The sequence below is a fragment of the Stigmatopora nigra genome, chromosome 1 (assembly GCF_051989575.1).
Source record: "Stigmatopora nigra isolate UIUO_SnigA chromosome 1, RoL_Snig_1.1, whole genome shotgun sequence".
NCBI lineage: Eukaryota > Metazoa > Chordata > Actinopteri > Syngnathiformes > Syngnathidae > Stigmatopora > Stigmatopora nigra.
The window spans coordinates 16,926,090-16,941,096 of NC_135508.1; the positions used below are offsets into that span (position 1 = coordinate 16,926,090).

The following is a 15,007-nucleotide window of genomic DNA, read 5'->3' on the forward strand; positions in this document are numbered from 1 at the left end:
CATGGATGGGGTGGGGTTGAGGGGTGAATTTCACAGCAGGTCGGCCTGGCTTCTGATCTAAGCGGTATTGACAAAGCCATCAGAGCTGGTGATGTATCAGGCTCCCTGCTCGGTCCCCAATGACTCACCCACCCTCTGTTGTCACCAAGGTAACTGCTACTGGGGCCGGCAGTCCATAGCGAGCCAGCTGTAGCATACAGTACATGTCACTTTTAGAGGCCCAATCTGTCCTTAAAGTAAGGGGGGGAAATGAATTTTGTCCCCTGGAAGATGTCATCATCTGTAATGCTTCCTGCTGGAACCCACAAACACACACACACACACCAGCTATTTATTGCTATATATTTATACCTGCACTATACTTTATAATGGGACCCTAGAATGCAATCACAACTTTTTCTCTATTTAGCAGGGGTGTCAAATCCATACCTGTTGTGTGTTTTATTGTTGTTTTAGTTTATATAGCAACACTGTCATGACTAATCCATGTGGCATGCTGAAAAAAATCAGTATTTGTCCACTTCTCTAATACTTTGTTTTTCCCCTAATTTAATTTTGTAACCTGCCAACTGCAAATTGTATATGTGAGAATGTCATTTTGATGCATCAAATGAATACACTCTTCACAGCAATCTGACTGTTTGTGAACTCATTGATATGTACACACTTTTTGGATAACGTTTCACACACCTTTTCATGATAAGCTCTCGACCTTATTTGCTTGTACAGGAGTATCTCTTATATAATAGTAGGGCTACATGCATGGCTATTACAAGTTACATTAATGGTTGAAAGGTTAATGGTAAAATAATAATATTTAAAGGTTGTTTCATGAATAGAATATTGACGCATGCATAAAACTGTACATACTAGAAAAGTTAATCACTACTAGTACTACTACTACTAATACTATAAACTCCCAAAAGAAGTACTTTTTAGCTCTACAATATGTGTAGAGCAGGCAAGTCAAATATTGATTAGTGACAACAATTTAAAAAAAGGTGAACAGTGGTCGTATTAAGCTATCAAAATATTAAAGATGATTATAAATGGCTTTCTTGATTGCCAATGAATTAACAGTGTCGTAAATCTGTTCTGATGATCATTAAGTACATATTTTACTCCTCAGATAAACTGTAAAGAAAACTACTCTAATTATAATAAATGTTAATATCAGGATAATTTAATAACTGGAAAGCTGAAGATCAAATGTTTATTTGAAATGGTAATAATGTGGCTTGGGTATGTAAAAATAAGAGCAAAAACAAGTGGCCACTGAGCGGCGCTGCAGGGTCACATTTTTCCTGTCCTCGGGATTTCCCCAAATTATTTCCAATAGTGTGTGGATCATACTTAATACAATTAAGGATATTTGTGTATTTTTAAATAATAATGCTTTTAATAATTAGGTAAGTGTATTAATTATAATAAAACGTTTCATAAATCAATAAATATATTTGAAAAAAATAGATTAACATCCACAAATAGTCACGAGGCCTGCTTCACGTGCTTTAACAAAGAAGGCATGCATATATGCATTTTTAAATGTTTCATTAACTTAACTTAAACATTTCCTTTTCATAGTTTAATGACATGCTTAAGAAGTAGTGAAAAAAAGAGAATGATAGAAGAGGGAGAGAGAGGGGTAACATAGATAACCAAAAGTTACTTATAATATTTTATTATGGTCCTTTTTTCATATTTTTTTAAATGAAATGATTTTATTTTTGCCAACCAGATAGGTGTAGTCGTTAGCCAAGAAAAAAATAGAAGAAAAGTGAAAGAGAGGCAAATGAAAATAAGTACCCCTCCTCTACTTCAACACCGTGACCTTCACAATTTATGGAGAGGAACCCCCTACAATCACGTCATTTCTACAACGATGCTCCTTCCTTCTCGCTCTCCTTTTGACGTGTACCACACAGCAGAATATCATAAACGTTATTAAATAGACAATACTACTAATTGTTTAATGTTTAGATTATGTATGGAAATGAGGTGCAATAGGCTATGTGTCAGATGGGATTTATTTAAACATGTTTATGGCAAATTAGGTTTTAATTCGTTGACAATTCAAACATTATAGGCAACAATAATTTACTGGCCATTTATATTGCTGGGGTTACTGCTTGGAATTATGTGAAACAATTTAGTAGAGGTGAACGTTTATGGATCACCGTGCAATTATGCTGATAAATAAATAGCACAATATACAAGAAATAAACAGCATGGATTATTTTTATTTTATTAGGCTGCAAATACAGTTGGCTTTCTAAGTGGAGCAGTGAAAATATGCATGTGCTGATGGCGATAGTGTGTAATTTAACGTGTATTCAATACTATCAGCGTGGTGAAATCAACCTTATCAAGACCTAATAATTAATTGGCCCTATTCAATATTCACATCGTGTTTAGTGTAACACGACCTTTAATAGATGTTATTGCTAAAGAGCAGAGATACAATAATAATCGGGGTAATTATTTTTAAGACACGAGCAGCAATGACTTTCTGTCGTAGACTGATTGAATTATTAGCAGCAATTACATGTTTAAAAGTTTTAAAGAGGAATCCCCCTCCCTTTACCCCCGATCGTGGACAAAGTCGTTATAGGAGCAGAGTGCCGTGACACGAGCTGCTTCGATTATTGAGCTCCCAGGGCCTCGCGTGCACGCACCCACGCAAAACGCACACACCACTGCCAACAAGAAGCATGAAAAAAGCCAAAGCCGTTGCAGAATAGGCGGATCAAAACCCATTATGAGATTTGGAGCTGGTTTTGTGTTGGGCTCGCTTGAATCTCTCACCAGATTGGAGTATTTGTGCACAAGCAAGAGATGCTGGTGCGTGGAAAATGTTCACATGTCACAATTCACGCAGGCAAGACTAGTATACTGACTTTTCTCCAAAAGCACAAACCTTGATCTTAATTTTGAGTAGAAAATCCACTTGTATTCTTTACTCTGAACAACCATTGGAAAGTAAAATAAAGTTTTATGTGACTTCTATTACGCCCAGTGTCATCTCCAGTAAAGGACACAAAGAAGTGCACTGCTATGCGATCATTGAATTCGGTTGCTAGGCAACTAGTGCGGGAATTCATCCGCGAAATTCAAACCGTAAAAGACACGTTCTGTGAGTTCTGGCAAGTAGCAAAAAAGAAGTTTTTGTTATTGTTGTTGATGATGATGTTTTTTGTTTTGTTTTGTTTATATGCAATCAAGACACGTGTCTCACATAAAGAAAACACATTTCAGAGATACTATTGCCCATATAAATAAATAAATTAAAAGCTTTGCAGTTTTGGTCACGTAACTATCTTGAAACGCAAAAGTGACCTAAAATGCAATTCCACTATAATATTCACTTTGTTTAAATACAGTTAGGGGTGGTCATGTTACTGTTAACTCTATAATACCTGCTATAAAAACAAATGTTAAGAGGCCTTCTGTTATAATGACATTATTATTTCGCTCCCACTATTCCTATTGCATCCAGCTTCAAGCACTAAATGAAAGTTGGAATGTTTGGGCCTGAAGAGGCTTGACATGGAAATAAAACCACTGCCTATCTTCTGATGCATTAATGTCAACGTGAAAGCATTTGTGTTTCATAGATGGACATTTTTCTGGTACTGGAAAGTATAAAATGTCATTACATATTATTTGATATTGCAAAATACTGTTCTACACTCAACAAAAGGGCACCCCCCTAAAAACTGGAATAAATAAATAAGTAAATAAATAAGTACTGTACAGTTAACACACAAGATGGCTGAATTTCATTCTAACAAATTTATTGTGTCTCAATCAGCTCTTACGGAACCACTACTGAAATTAAATTACAATCAAATGATCACATCAAAATATAGCAACAACGGCAGCTTGTGATGATTTGTGCTCCTCCGGAATAATAATAATTAAAAACAAATAAGAAAGAGAAAATATAACAAGAATGCTTCTCACACACAAGTCCATGGGGGGATGGGGGGAATAAATTACCGTTTGGAATAATTCATAGGTATTCCGAATAAAATATTAAAACAAATCATTCTGATGAAAAATATAAAGTAAATAATTCAGACCAGTATCTGATCTAGTGATCTATATTGCCGGCTTTACAGGGTTGTTTATTAAAACCTACCAAAGAATACTGCTTAGAAAGAGCAGCATTAATAATATGTCCAAAAGACCCCGTCAGTCCCACTTGGTAAAACATTTTTTTTGTTGAGATTTTTTTCACTCGTCCAATAAGTGCAGCTGAAGTCTTGGTCAAACGTCTCTATGTGTTGGAACAAAAAAAAAAAAAAACAGGGGAGAAGAATCCACCACCACGACAGCGTCGAAAAATAAATGCCAGGTGAAAAAAAGAAAATGATCTTTGAGATCAAACTGTTTTTTTGGGTAGCAGTTCGTGGGAGGAGGAAAAAAATCCCTGATCCTTCACATGTGGATGACAAACACAACAAGGAAGCTTCGTGGATGTGTGTTTTTTTTTTAGTGAGGGACAGTCCCCTGGTTAAATTGATACAAAAAGCTTGGCCCTTTGTCTCCATTACGCACACACACGGGACAGTGGTCGTTGTTTTGGAAGGTGGGCGCGGGGGGCATCAAAACAACACTTGGTGATGGTGATGTGGGGTGTAGAAAAGGTCTCTTGGTGTGTTCTCAATGCGCCAAAATTACCTGGTGGAATGAACTTGTGGTTGTCACCCTCTGGTCGCTCGCCTCACTTGCATCTTTTAAGTAATCTACTAAAAAATGCCCCTGAAAGAAACAAGCAGAAGGAACCTTTTAGGTTAAGACATTTTAGGGCCCTGAAGAAGATGCGTTTGTTCTGAAAGGGGGTTGGGAAGAAATGCAGTTCAAGGTTCTCTTTGTTTTTTTTTTTTCTATCTCTAGCTCTCTCTCTCTCGCTCTCTCTCTCTTTCTCTCTCTTTCGGCTGAAAAATAGATAATACATTTGTTTCCAGTCTCATTCACATTCCCTTACAATCACAGTATCAAAATTCTGCTATCCTGGCGATAGTCTGAGCGTGTGTGTGTGTATTTTTGTCTGTTTAATCAGTCTAATGGGATTTTCTTTTTTAAAAAAATATTGGGATTTGCTGCCCTATGTTTCACTGAACATTCGTTTGCAGTCCATCGAGGGGGGCGGTGTTTCTGCACTCACATTGCCGACCTGAGAGTACACATCCTCCGGCGTCTGCGCCACTCCCGGGGGCGTCATCCGCTTTTCCTTCTGTCTCCTATTGCAAAACCACACTCGGACCACCTCCTTCTCCAGTTGCAGGTTGTCCGCCAGGCTGGTGATTTCCTGGGCCGAGGGCTTGGGGCACTTGAGAAAGTGGCTCTCCAGAGCCCCCTTGACGCTCACCTCGATAGACGTGCGCTTCTTCCTCTTCCTCCCCTGTGCAGCGATCTTGTCGATACTGGTGGGGCTGCCGGTTGACGAGTCGGCTTCCTCCAGCCACTTGTTCAGCAGCGGCTTGAGCTTGCACATGTTTTTGAAGCTGAGTTGCAGAGCCTCGAACCTGCAGATGGTGGTCTGTGAGAAGACGTTGCCGTACAGGGTGCCCAGCGCCAGGCCCACGTCCGCCTGGGTGAAACCCAGCTTGATCCTCCGCTGCTTAAACTGCTTAGCGAACTGCTCCAGGTCGTCCGAGGTCGGCGTGTCGTCGTCCGAGTGCGGGTCGTGGCCGTTGACGCCCCCGTGGTGCTGGTGGTGCGGATGGTGCTGGTGATGGTGGTGGTGGTGACTGGCGTGCTCTAAATCCGGGGTGTCGCCTCTCACTAAGCCCGGGTGTACCAGGCTCTGAGTGCCGGCACTGAGCATGCCGTTCACGGTGAAGCCCCCCGGCTGAGAATAGAGGAGCGGCTGCTGCTGCTGTTGCTGCTGCCCGCCCGATATGGAGTTGATGTGAGCCGCGGTGCTGCTGCCCCAAGCCCCGGCGTGAGTCTGGTGGGCCGCTAAGTGGGGCGGCACTTGCGGTCGGTGGTGCAGCGCGGTGCCCGTGTGCAAGTCGTCGCGAGCGGGGTTTTTCACGTCTTGCTGCTGCTGCTGCGGACTCGCCGTCATGCCAACCGGGCTCGACGACCAGGGGGAGCCGGCTTCGGCGGCGGCCACAGCGGCGGCGGCGGCTGCCGCGGCAGCGTGCGGCAGCGAGGTCACCCACTGGTGGGCATGGCTCAGCATATGACCACCGTTGCTGGCTGCCATCGCGCCTTGCATAAAGTCACTTTGCACCATTTTGATGGAGGGGTCTCCTCTGTAACCCCCGGAGCCCGAGGTAACAGCAGCACTGCCCGGCTGCATGCCACCGCCTCCCGAGTCAGAGTGCACGATGGAGCCGGACGATAGGATACTGTTGGTGCCCAGATAAGGATTGGACGCCGCGGTGGCCATTCCGTCAAGCCTTATGAAGGTTATGTTGCTGGATGCCCCCGCCCTTTCTATACACTTCTTTCGCGTAGGCAAATTCTTTATCTCATGAATTATTCAAACTTCAAAAAAAAAGTACGCCTTGCCACACACACCATATGCGCGCCAAGACGCCAAAAGATGCTTTCGGGAAACTGAATAAAATCCGCGTGCATTTACAGCATTAGGGCAGCAGAATACAAACTCCTGTTTCTCCAAAGTCCCCTCAGACCACGGACAGTCAGTCCGTGAACAAAGTTTGTCGGCCGAAAATGTGCACATTCAAATTCAATTAGGAATGGAAAAGGCGTCGTCCCAAGCAAACTAGGCGGCCACCAAAAAAGAAAAAAAAAGAAAAAAAATAATAAAAATAAATAAAAAGATTCGCAAATTGTCCAGAGTCCCAGTTTAAGTTCCCTTTGGACGTGGAAAACATAAGCGGAGTCCTTTTTTTTGTAATTCAAGTCAGATTTGTCCCTCGCTTTCTTCTTTCTTTTCTCTCTCTTCTTTTAGAGCACCGAGGATTCTTCTTTCTCTTTGTTCCGTTTTGATATATTTAAAGCTGCCAAACCGCAAACTCCAGTTGAAGTACAATCCGTAGGAACAGTGGAAGGCGCTGCTCACCAGCCTCCTCTCTCATTCGCTTGTTCTCCCTCTCCTCCTCTCTCTCCACGACTGGCCGTCAAGTCCCGCCTCCCCCCGTCGCCCCCCAAGCCCCCTGAGCACGAGGACTCGCGGATGTTTACCCCGTTCCTCTCCGATGATTGGCTGCCCGCGGAGTGATTGGCAAGCACGATCAGCCTGGCTGAGGGATGGAGAAATCTCCTTCCGGCGGTTCCGATTGGCTTCTTCTTAATTGCAGCCCAAACAAAACTAGAGTAGTAAATAAAGCGGAAGCTCGTAAAGTGTGACCTCCTATGGTTTTGGATAAAATTGATCTACAATTTCCTATAAACCAGCTTTGATTCAAGCCGTCACACACGATATGTTAGCACCATGTAGAAAAAACAAAAACAAAACACAATACAAGAGCAACGTGAAACAGTTATTAGTATTAATAATATTACATTATTAGTTTTAAAATATTTTTTTTTCAAACCAGATATTTATACTCAAAGGTGACCCTTTTATCAAATGAAATACATTTTGCATGTTAATATTAATAGTATTTCTCTTTAATTAAGTATAAATGTCACTATTAGCAGCTCAGCAAGTAAACACTTGATTTATTTATATATATATATATATATATATATATATATATATATATATATATATATATATATATATATATATATATATATATATATATATATATATATATATATATATATATATATATATATATATATATATATATATATATATATATATATATATATATATATATATATATATATATATATATATATATATATATATATATATATATATATATATATATATATATATATATATATATATATATATATATATATATATATATATATATATATATATATATATATATATATATATATATACATGCATTTTTAATTCCCATTGGACTGTTCCCAGGTTAAAGGACAACATTGGCTAATTATTCTATATTATAATTTGGTTAACATAATCAAATCAATCAATCCATTAAACAGTTTATTGATTGAACTGTATATCACTTATGGAAGAAAAAACATCACATAAGAATGCCAGATCATTTATTATCTTTTTTATGATCCGTTGAAGCCACCATCCCACTAGCCGAAATCTTTGAGCAAATATACTCAACCTTAGCAACAGCAAAATGAACTTGACTGTTAATTTTTAACAGTTACTTGAGGAAGCTGTACAAATTGGACGTTGACACATGCAGAAAACTATTTGTGCATATTGTGCAAGTAGATGTATTTCAATACTCAAAACATAATCTATTTGTGTTGCACATAGTTATCTTTATTATAGATCAAGTTTATCTTTGGTATAGAGTAGACGTTTGTATAGTCCGCTGATGTCTAGTATCAATTGTGGATTAGAAATGTCACTATCTCTCCACTATAAAGAAAAATCCAACCATCTCAAATGTCACGTTCATTCTAAAAAAAAAAAATGGATGATTGGCCACAAATGACCCCCAGGCCATAAAATGGGCACACTAGCTATAAAGCCTTCACCACGGTCACATCCTCTCAAGCTGACACCCTCATTCGACCCCCCCAATACTGTGGGTGTCATGCATCCTATTTTGCCCACCTGCCAGGTAAAGCCCACCACACAACCAGTCAGATTTACGGAACATGTCACGCATTAACCCCACTCCCTTGCCAAAGCTCTCGGAATCAAAGATGACGCAATAAGGGACGCTAAAGGGATTTAAGGGGCAACTATAAGTCTGCAAGGCCTGTGTACTCCATGCCAGTGACACCCCCCACTCTCATCCCAGTGGATTTAATTTGGAACGGGCTCAAAAACGGAGGGCGCCTCGTGCATTTGTTTACATTGAATAAGGGGCACAGCCATTGGGGCCCACTATTCATTAATATACAGTGAGGATTTCTGTCCAAATTACTGATGTTTGGTCCAAAAGGCGCCTTCAAAGTGCATCCAGGGCGACCAGAAGGAACGTGCCACCACATGCAAACTACAGCTAAGAATATATTTAAAAAACAAAGCAGTCAAAAGGCCACTGTCTGATATATGATATGTTTATGTATTTGTTTATTTATTTATTTATGAAAAAGGCCCTTATGTTCATTGCTGGGAGACTCGTTTTTTTATATATGTAAAAAGAAAAGGAAAAAAGAAGGGCAGGGGAGAGGGGAAAAATCATCCCCAAGTATAACAAGAGACGAACAGTTAGTGCTGATTTTCATTTGCATAAATTTTCATATATTTTAGCGAAAATAATAGCGGGAGCAGAGGAGAGCTGCTGCTCAGTTGAGGCAGAGGAAAGAAAATCTTAGGGAGCAGCAGCCAGTTGCAGGAAAGGAGATGAGCACTTTACACAAGTCTACAACCTACAATATGTCCACTTTACTGGATCTGAGGTAAGCCGATGGATCGCTCTTCTTTATCGCTTAAGGGAATATTTTGATAGAAAGTATCTTTTTTAAAATCAAAAAGAATATTTTTTCGACATGCGCACACACTTCAAATTGCACGTTTTTCATTCCAAGAGCGCTTAAAAACGAGATCGGTGCTTTTGTACTGTACAAAGAGAAGTAGATAGATAAACTGCGGACTTTTCGGGTCGAATTGGGGCCATCAATCACATTTTATTTAAGCAATGGGAAACACAGTCTCGGGTGGAATCTCGGAAGTTTGTTGAGAGTTGCACGTCAGTCAATTTTTTTTCTTATCGTGATTAAATGTTTTTTTTCTTATTGTTGAAAATTAATCATGGGAGGCAATCTAAAAGAAATATTTGATTACCGCTGTCCAGTTGATATTTTGAGACCGAATGGAAGGAGAGGACTTGTCCCCTCGTTCTCACGGGTTAACTCCTCTTCCTCTCGCTCCATTGATGCAGGGACGCATTTCTGAGCCTCGCGCTTGGTCGCCATGGTGAGCCCAATAAAAAAAAAGCGAACAGTGGTCGCATTAAGCTGTATGTCTGTGCACTGGAGTCGAGAATTAAAATGTCTCGGTGTCCTACAGTAACGCATCTTGAACTGAGCAGTAACGCGTTACAGAAACGTGGAAAAATGGGGACAAGGGGTGTGTGTGTGTGTGTGGGGGGGGGGGGGGGTATATTATTATTTTATTTGTTTTATGTGTTATTTTTTTGCGTGAATAGCTTTCTAACCAGTTTTGCCGGGATTAGGAAAAATATACAAACGTTGCACCTCATTGTGAGATTTTTTTGCCTTAAATATCTCAACTATAGTATAGAGTTTCCAACGGTCACATTTTTAATAATGACAATTTATGGGTTCATTCGGTGAGAATTGAAATGTTAAAAATTAAATAATTAATATTAACCACCAGGTGTCGCACTGCCTCATGCTACGTCATTGTCTAAACGCTACAAACCACAAAGTATTTAATATAACTCGTTATTTATTAATTTAACAAACTCAATTAAATATTAATGAAAAAGGGAAGACAGTTATTGACTAACTCTATTTCTCTCGCCGACAGAGTCAGTAGTTCATTTGAGAACAATTAATAATAGTCCACTATTGCAATTTGAATCTTAATTGCGTGGAAAAACATATATAACACGCTTTCTTTTTAACAAACAGGGCTAAAATTACTTAAGAAAAAACATCACTTCAATTTTGGAGTGGGGAAAAAAGTTCTGTTTAATATATGTGTATATGATAATGGGCTAATGATCAAAATTAGACAAACATATGTAAGCGTTGACTTTACGAATGAGTGGCAAGCAGGGCCCTGGCAGGACTCATGAATCATCCTGGAAATTAGTGTGTTGCAATTTGTCTCCACTCACCAGAGGCCACTTTATTGCATGCACCATGTTCTTGCAGCACTATAGCGGAACAACATCGTGCATGCATCCAAATCAGACAGCATGCTAAGTGCCCCCGGTAAATATATCATTTCTAATTAAATAAGAAGGTACTTTGAGCCTGAATTCTCCCATCCTCCACATGCAAAGGGGCGGTAATTCACAACAATTTCCACCAACAATCATATTGAAATAAATGAAATAAAATAAAACATAGTAAGATATAAAACATCAACAAGGTAAAAAAATCAATTTAGTCACAATAAGAAACTGCTCTACTCCCTCATAAAATGTCTCTTTATTCTCATTTCTACCATAAATGTGCAATAGAGAATTGTATTCTCACCTCAAAAGGTGAGCAAAATGCATCTTCTACAGCCGTAGTTACAATATTCAGATTGAATGGATGTAATTTCTGCCATTTTAATTATGGCGCACTTAAGATGCCTATGGGCTGCATAATTTATTTTCTGCCCCTCGGTCCCATGTGAAACGGCACACACGGAGTGTGTCACACGTCAGGCCAAGCGTTGATTTAGAGCAGAATTTCTCATGAACACTAAACGATAATGTGGCCACTATACCATTAATTAAATGCCCTATAAGCAGATATCAGAGCAAGCATTAAACATTCAATTTCAGAAACCAATATGACTTTCTCTCCTTCTGTCTCTAAACGCAATTGAATGGATAATAAATGATATTAAAAAGGTATGCACATCTTTCAATCCAGCACGGAGCCTAATATGTTTATGTTTTCATTTCAGTATCTATTGATTTGAAAGTGAAAATCAATATCCATGTGATAATGTAACCCCAACATGTGCAACAGTGTCTTGACTGTATAGAATTATCGCAGTAGCGTCTCACTGAATTATGAGAATGCAGATTTTTATCAGAAGTTATAGGACTTCAATTTTTAATAATGATAAAACAAACCATTACCACATAAATGACGTTTAATCATTCTGGGGAATTTAAAATAAATTCAAAGCATTTATAGGCAGGTGTGTGACATGAGACAGATGGGCATGGATAGGAAGTTCAAGTGCTGTTTCCTGAGTCAATGTATCAATTTGAGTGGTAGTGTAGTCTTTGCCTATTTTGGAAAGTTGTGGTAGGATGTTGTACTGCATAAGCATTCTACTCTTTTCCACACAGAACTTTATAATTAAAGTGGATCAGTCTTATTATGGTAAATGCAAATCATCTGATGGATACAGTGGTCATTTTCAATTCAATTGGCCTTTATTACTTATGCTAATCAAGGGTAATATTTGGTTATTAGGCAATGAATTTAATAAACAAACTAAACCCACAGGAAATCTATACAGCCTCTTTGTTTCTATATGTATCACGATAGTATTAGCTTTTGTTTTTGTTTGTTAAACAGCGGCAGTCCCTGAGGATGTCGTCAGGTCGTTGGTGGCACCTCCCGTAGCAGGATTACATTAATCAAAGTATTTATTTCCCTTGGGGAACTAGGCGCAAATCACTCCAAATCCCAATAAAATTGGATAACAGAGCAGTCGGCACCCAGGCTAAACCTCGCACACACTTTGTTGTTGTTGTCTTTTTTTTTTCTCATTTCACCGTCTTAATAGATATAGTTCTAACTTGCTGCGGTGTGTATGCCGGCGAGGGCCCAGATAGAAGTATTGAGGCCCGAGAGAAGACAAACAACATAATTGGATGGGAGCTAGAGCTCAGGTGGAGAAAAAAAAACAACAAGAACACTAACGTGATAGAAGTGAGTGGTGATGTGGAGCTGTACAAACAAGTTGTTGTCTCTGACTATCGGCCGCTTGGGTCAGAAACAAAACCTCCCAAAAAACTTTCTGGATAATCCATAAAAACAGCAAAATGAAACCAACCACGAAATCCTATCACAAAATCTGAAATAGTGTATTTCTATAATTTACACAGTAATTACTTGTGATATTTGGCCAATGGGACTATGGCTAATACAGTGTTCCCTCGCTTATCGCGGTTAATGGGGACTGGGACCACCCGCGATAAGTGAATTTCCGCGAAGAAGGCATACCCCTTCAAAAATGCTTAATTTGAATTTAATTTTAAAAAAATGTATTTTTTTTTAACCCCATGTATACAGTATACCATATAGAATACGGGTAGAAAGAGTAAAATTCATGTTATAACAAAAAAAAAAACTGTAAAATATGTTGTTTCAATGTAATATTTGTATTTTTTTCCCCCCAAAAAATCTGCAAAGCTCAGTCCGCGCTAGCTGAACCGCGAAGTAGCGAGGGAACACTGTAGTTCAGAAAATTGGCAAGCTGCTGCTCAGACAACAAATACAACAACTAATAAGCTGTCTAAAATAGATAAAGCAAATAAAACAGTATGCCTGAAAATTTCCCATGTCTTTCATTGGTATCCGTGACAGGCTTTAGCATAGGTTTCAAGCTGGTTTAAAAACGTGCCATCTTGGGTACATGTCATTGCCAAGGATTACTCTTTGAACCGGAATTCCTGGGCGTGCAAGCAAGATGCAAAAGCAGAATATGCTGAGCTGGGAGGTGGAAAGGCTGCCAGGAGAATGTTTTAAGAGTACATGCCTAGGTAACTCCAGCTTTGAAAATAGGATTGGGGCCTTGCTTGTTATGATCTGCAGCACCCAAGCTACCCATACACAAGCTTGTGTGGTCACGTTCAAACAGCCGTAGGGAACCTTGATTCATGCGGGCATTATGCACGCCGGACGCTTATGGCGCTTCTCTCCGTTGCTGTGCAGTCAGGCCCATTTGTTGGGAAAGGTGTTAACATACATCTTCTGCTAGATGACTCAAACTACATCCCCCACCACCCACCTATCTTTATAACTCCTGAACAGAACTCATTCAATGCTATTGATGGTGGTAGATCACTGTCATTGGCAGCCAATGTGTTATGTAAAACTACAACAAACTTTAAAAATGTAATTTAAGTTTAAAAAAAAAGATTCTCATTGCATGACTTATGAACATCTTGTTTCAATCACCAGCTTGCCTATACTTGAGTTTTATCCTATCACAGCAAAAAAACTGTTTTTTATAATACATTTCTGTTAATGCTGTTAGCCAGTAATTAGTAATCATAATTATTTACTTTTTAAACTGAGCACACTGGAAGTTGGAATAACTAGTTTGGACTAACTAAACTGAGAAAAGACGACACTGAAACAAAGTGCATACAACCACACATATTTTAAAATGACAGATACAAACAGTGAGATCCAATTCAATACAATAAAAGAGAATATTCGATTATAAAGAGATTTTATCTGTTGTAATAGCTTCAGTTTAGAAGAAACCAGAAGTCACAAGGAAAACTGTGTCCTGAACTACACATACTTTAAAGGGGTGTGACTTACATAGTGCAAAAAAACGACAACTTAATGCTGACCCCAGTTACAGAAGCTTGATCATTAAATTCTTGAGATGTACATTTATCTATAGTTATAGATACTTGACTGTGGGCCTATCAAGTTGTTGTGGATTTTTACCAATGACATTTAATTTTACACATTCCTTTATTCATTTTCTGAACTATGGACGTAAGGTCTGGAGGACACTCTCAAACGGTGGCCAGCCAATTGCAGTTTGGTTTGAATTTAAATGGCAACATACACCCCCTTTTCATTTTCCGAGACATTGATATACTTTACCATATTGAGTTTAAGTCTTTATGCTGTCCTGTCAATTATGTACAAACATCCTTAAAAAATGTACCGTGAAAAATGTTTAAACTGTCAAATTTTGTAATGTAAGAAACAAATGTGATAGCACAAATGCTGAATTGGCTTAAAATAGTTATTTTTCATAATAGCACTATTTTGACTATACTCTATTTTGCATTATAAAAGGTAAGTTACACAAACCAGTTGATAATATCTTATAGCGTCCTGAGCACCGTAAGCTAAGTTTTGAAGACGGATCAATGCAAAAACTGGTGTTTCTACGTAAGTTCAATGAAAGCATCTGCTTCCCAGTTTCCCCATTCCCTCCCCATGATTTGGTCCTAGCCTGTTGCAACCAGCAGTGGCACAAAAGCGTCTTTGAGGGGGCGCGAATGGGGTAGGGGCTACATGTGGCCGCATAGCCTCGGAGTAAACACCCATCGCACATGATGGGCCTCCTAGA

At 39.1% G+C, this 15,007-nt stretch overlaps 1 protein-coding gene across 1 annotated transcript; it reads right to left on the minus strand.

The window, feature by feature from the left end:
• Positions 1 to 3,777: 3,777 nt before the first annotated feature.
• pou3f3b (POU class 3 homeobox 3b) lies at positions 3,778 to 7,084 on the minus strand. The gene is made up of 2 exons (XM_077729717.1): positions 5,171 to 7,084; positions 3,778 to 4,764 (listed from the first exon to the last, which is right to left on the minus strand). Exons 1-2 carry the CDS (start codon positions 6,401 to 6,403, stop codon positions 4,666 to 4,668), a joined length of 1,332 nt encoding a protein of 443 aa, XP_077585843.1. The 5' UTR covers positions 6,404 to 7,084; the 3' UTR covers positions 3,778 to 4,665.
• Between the last annotated feature and the right edge of the window lie 7,923 nt (positions 7,085 to 15,007).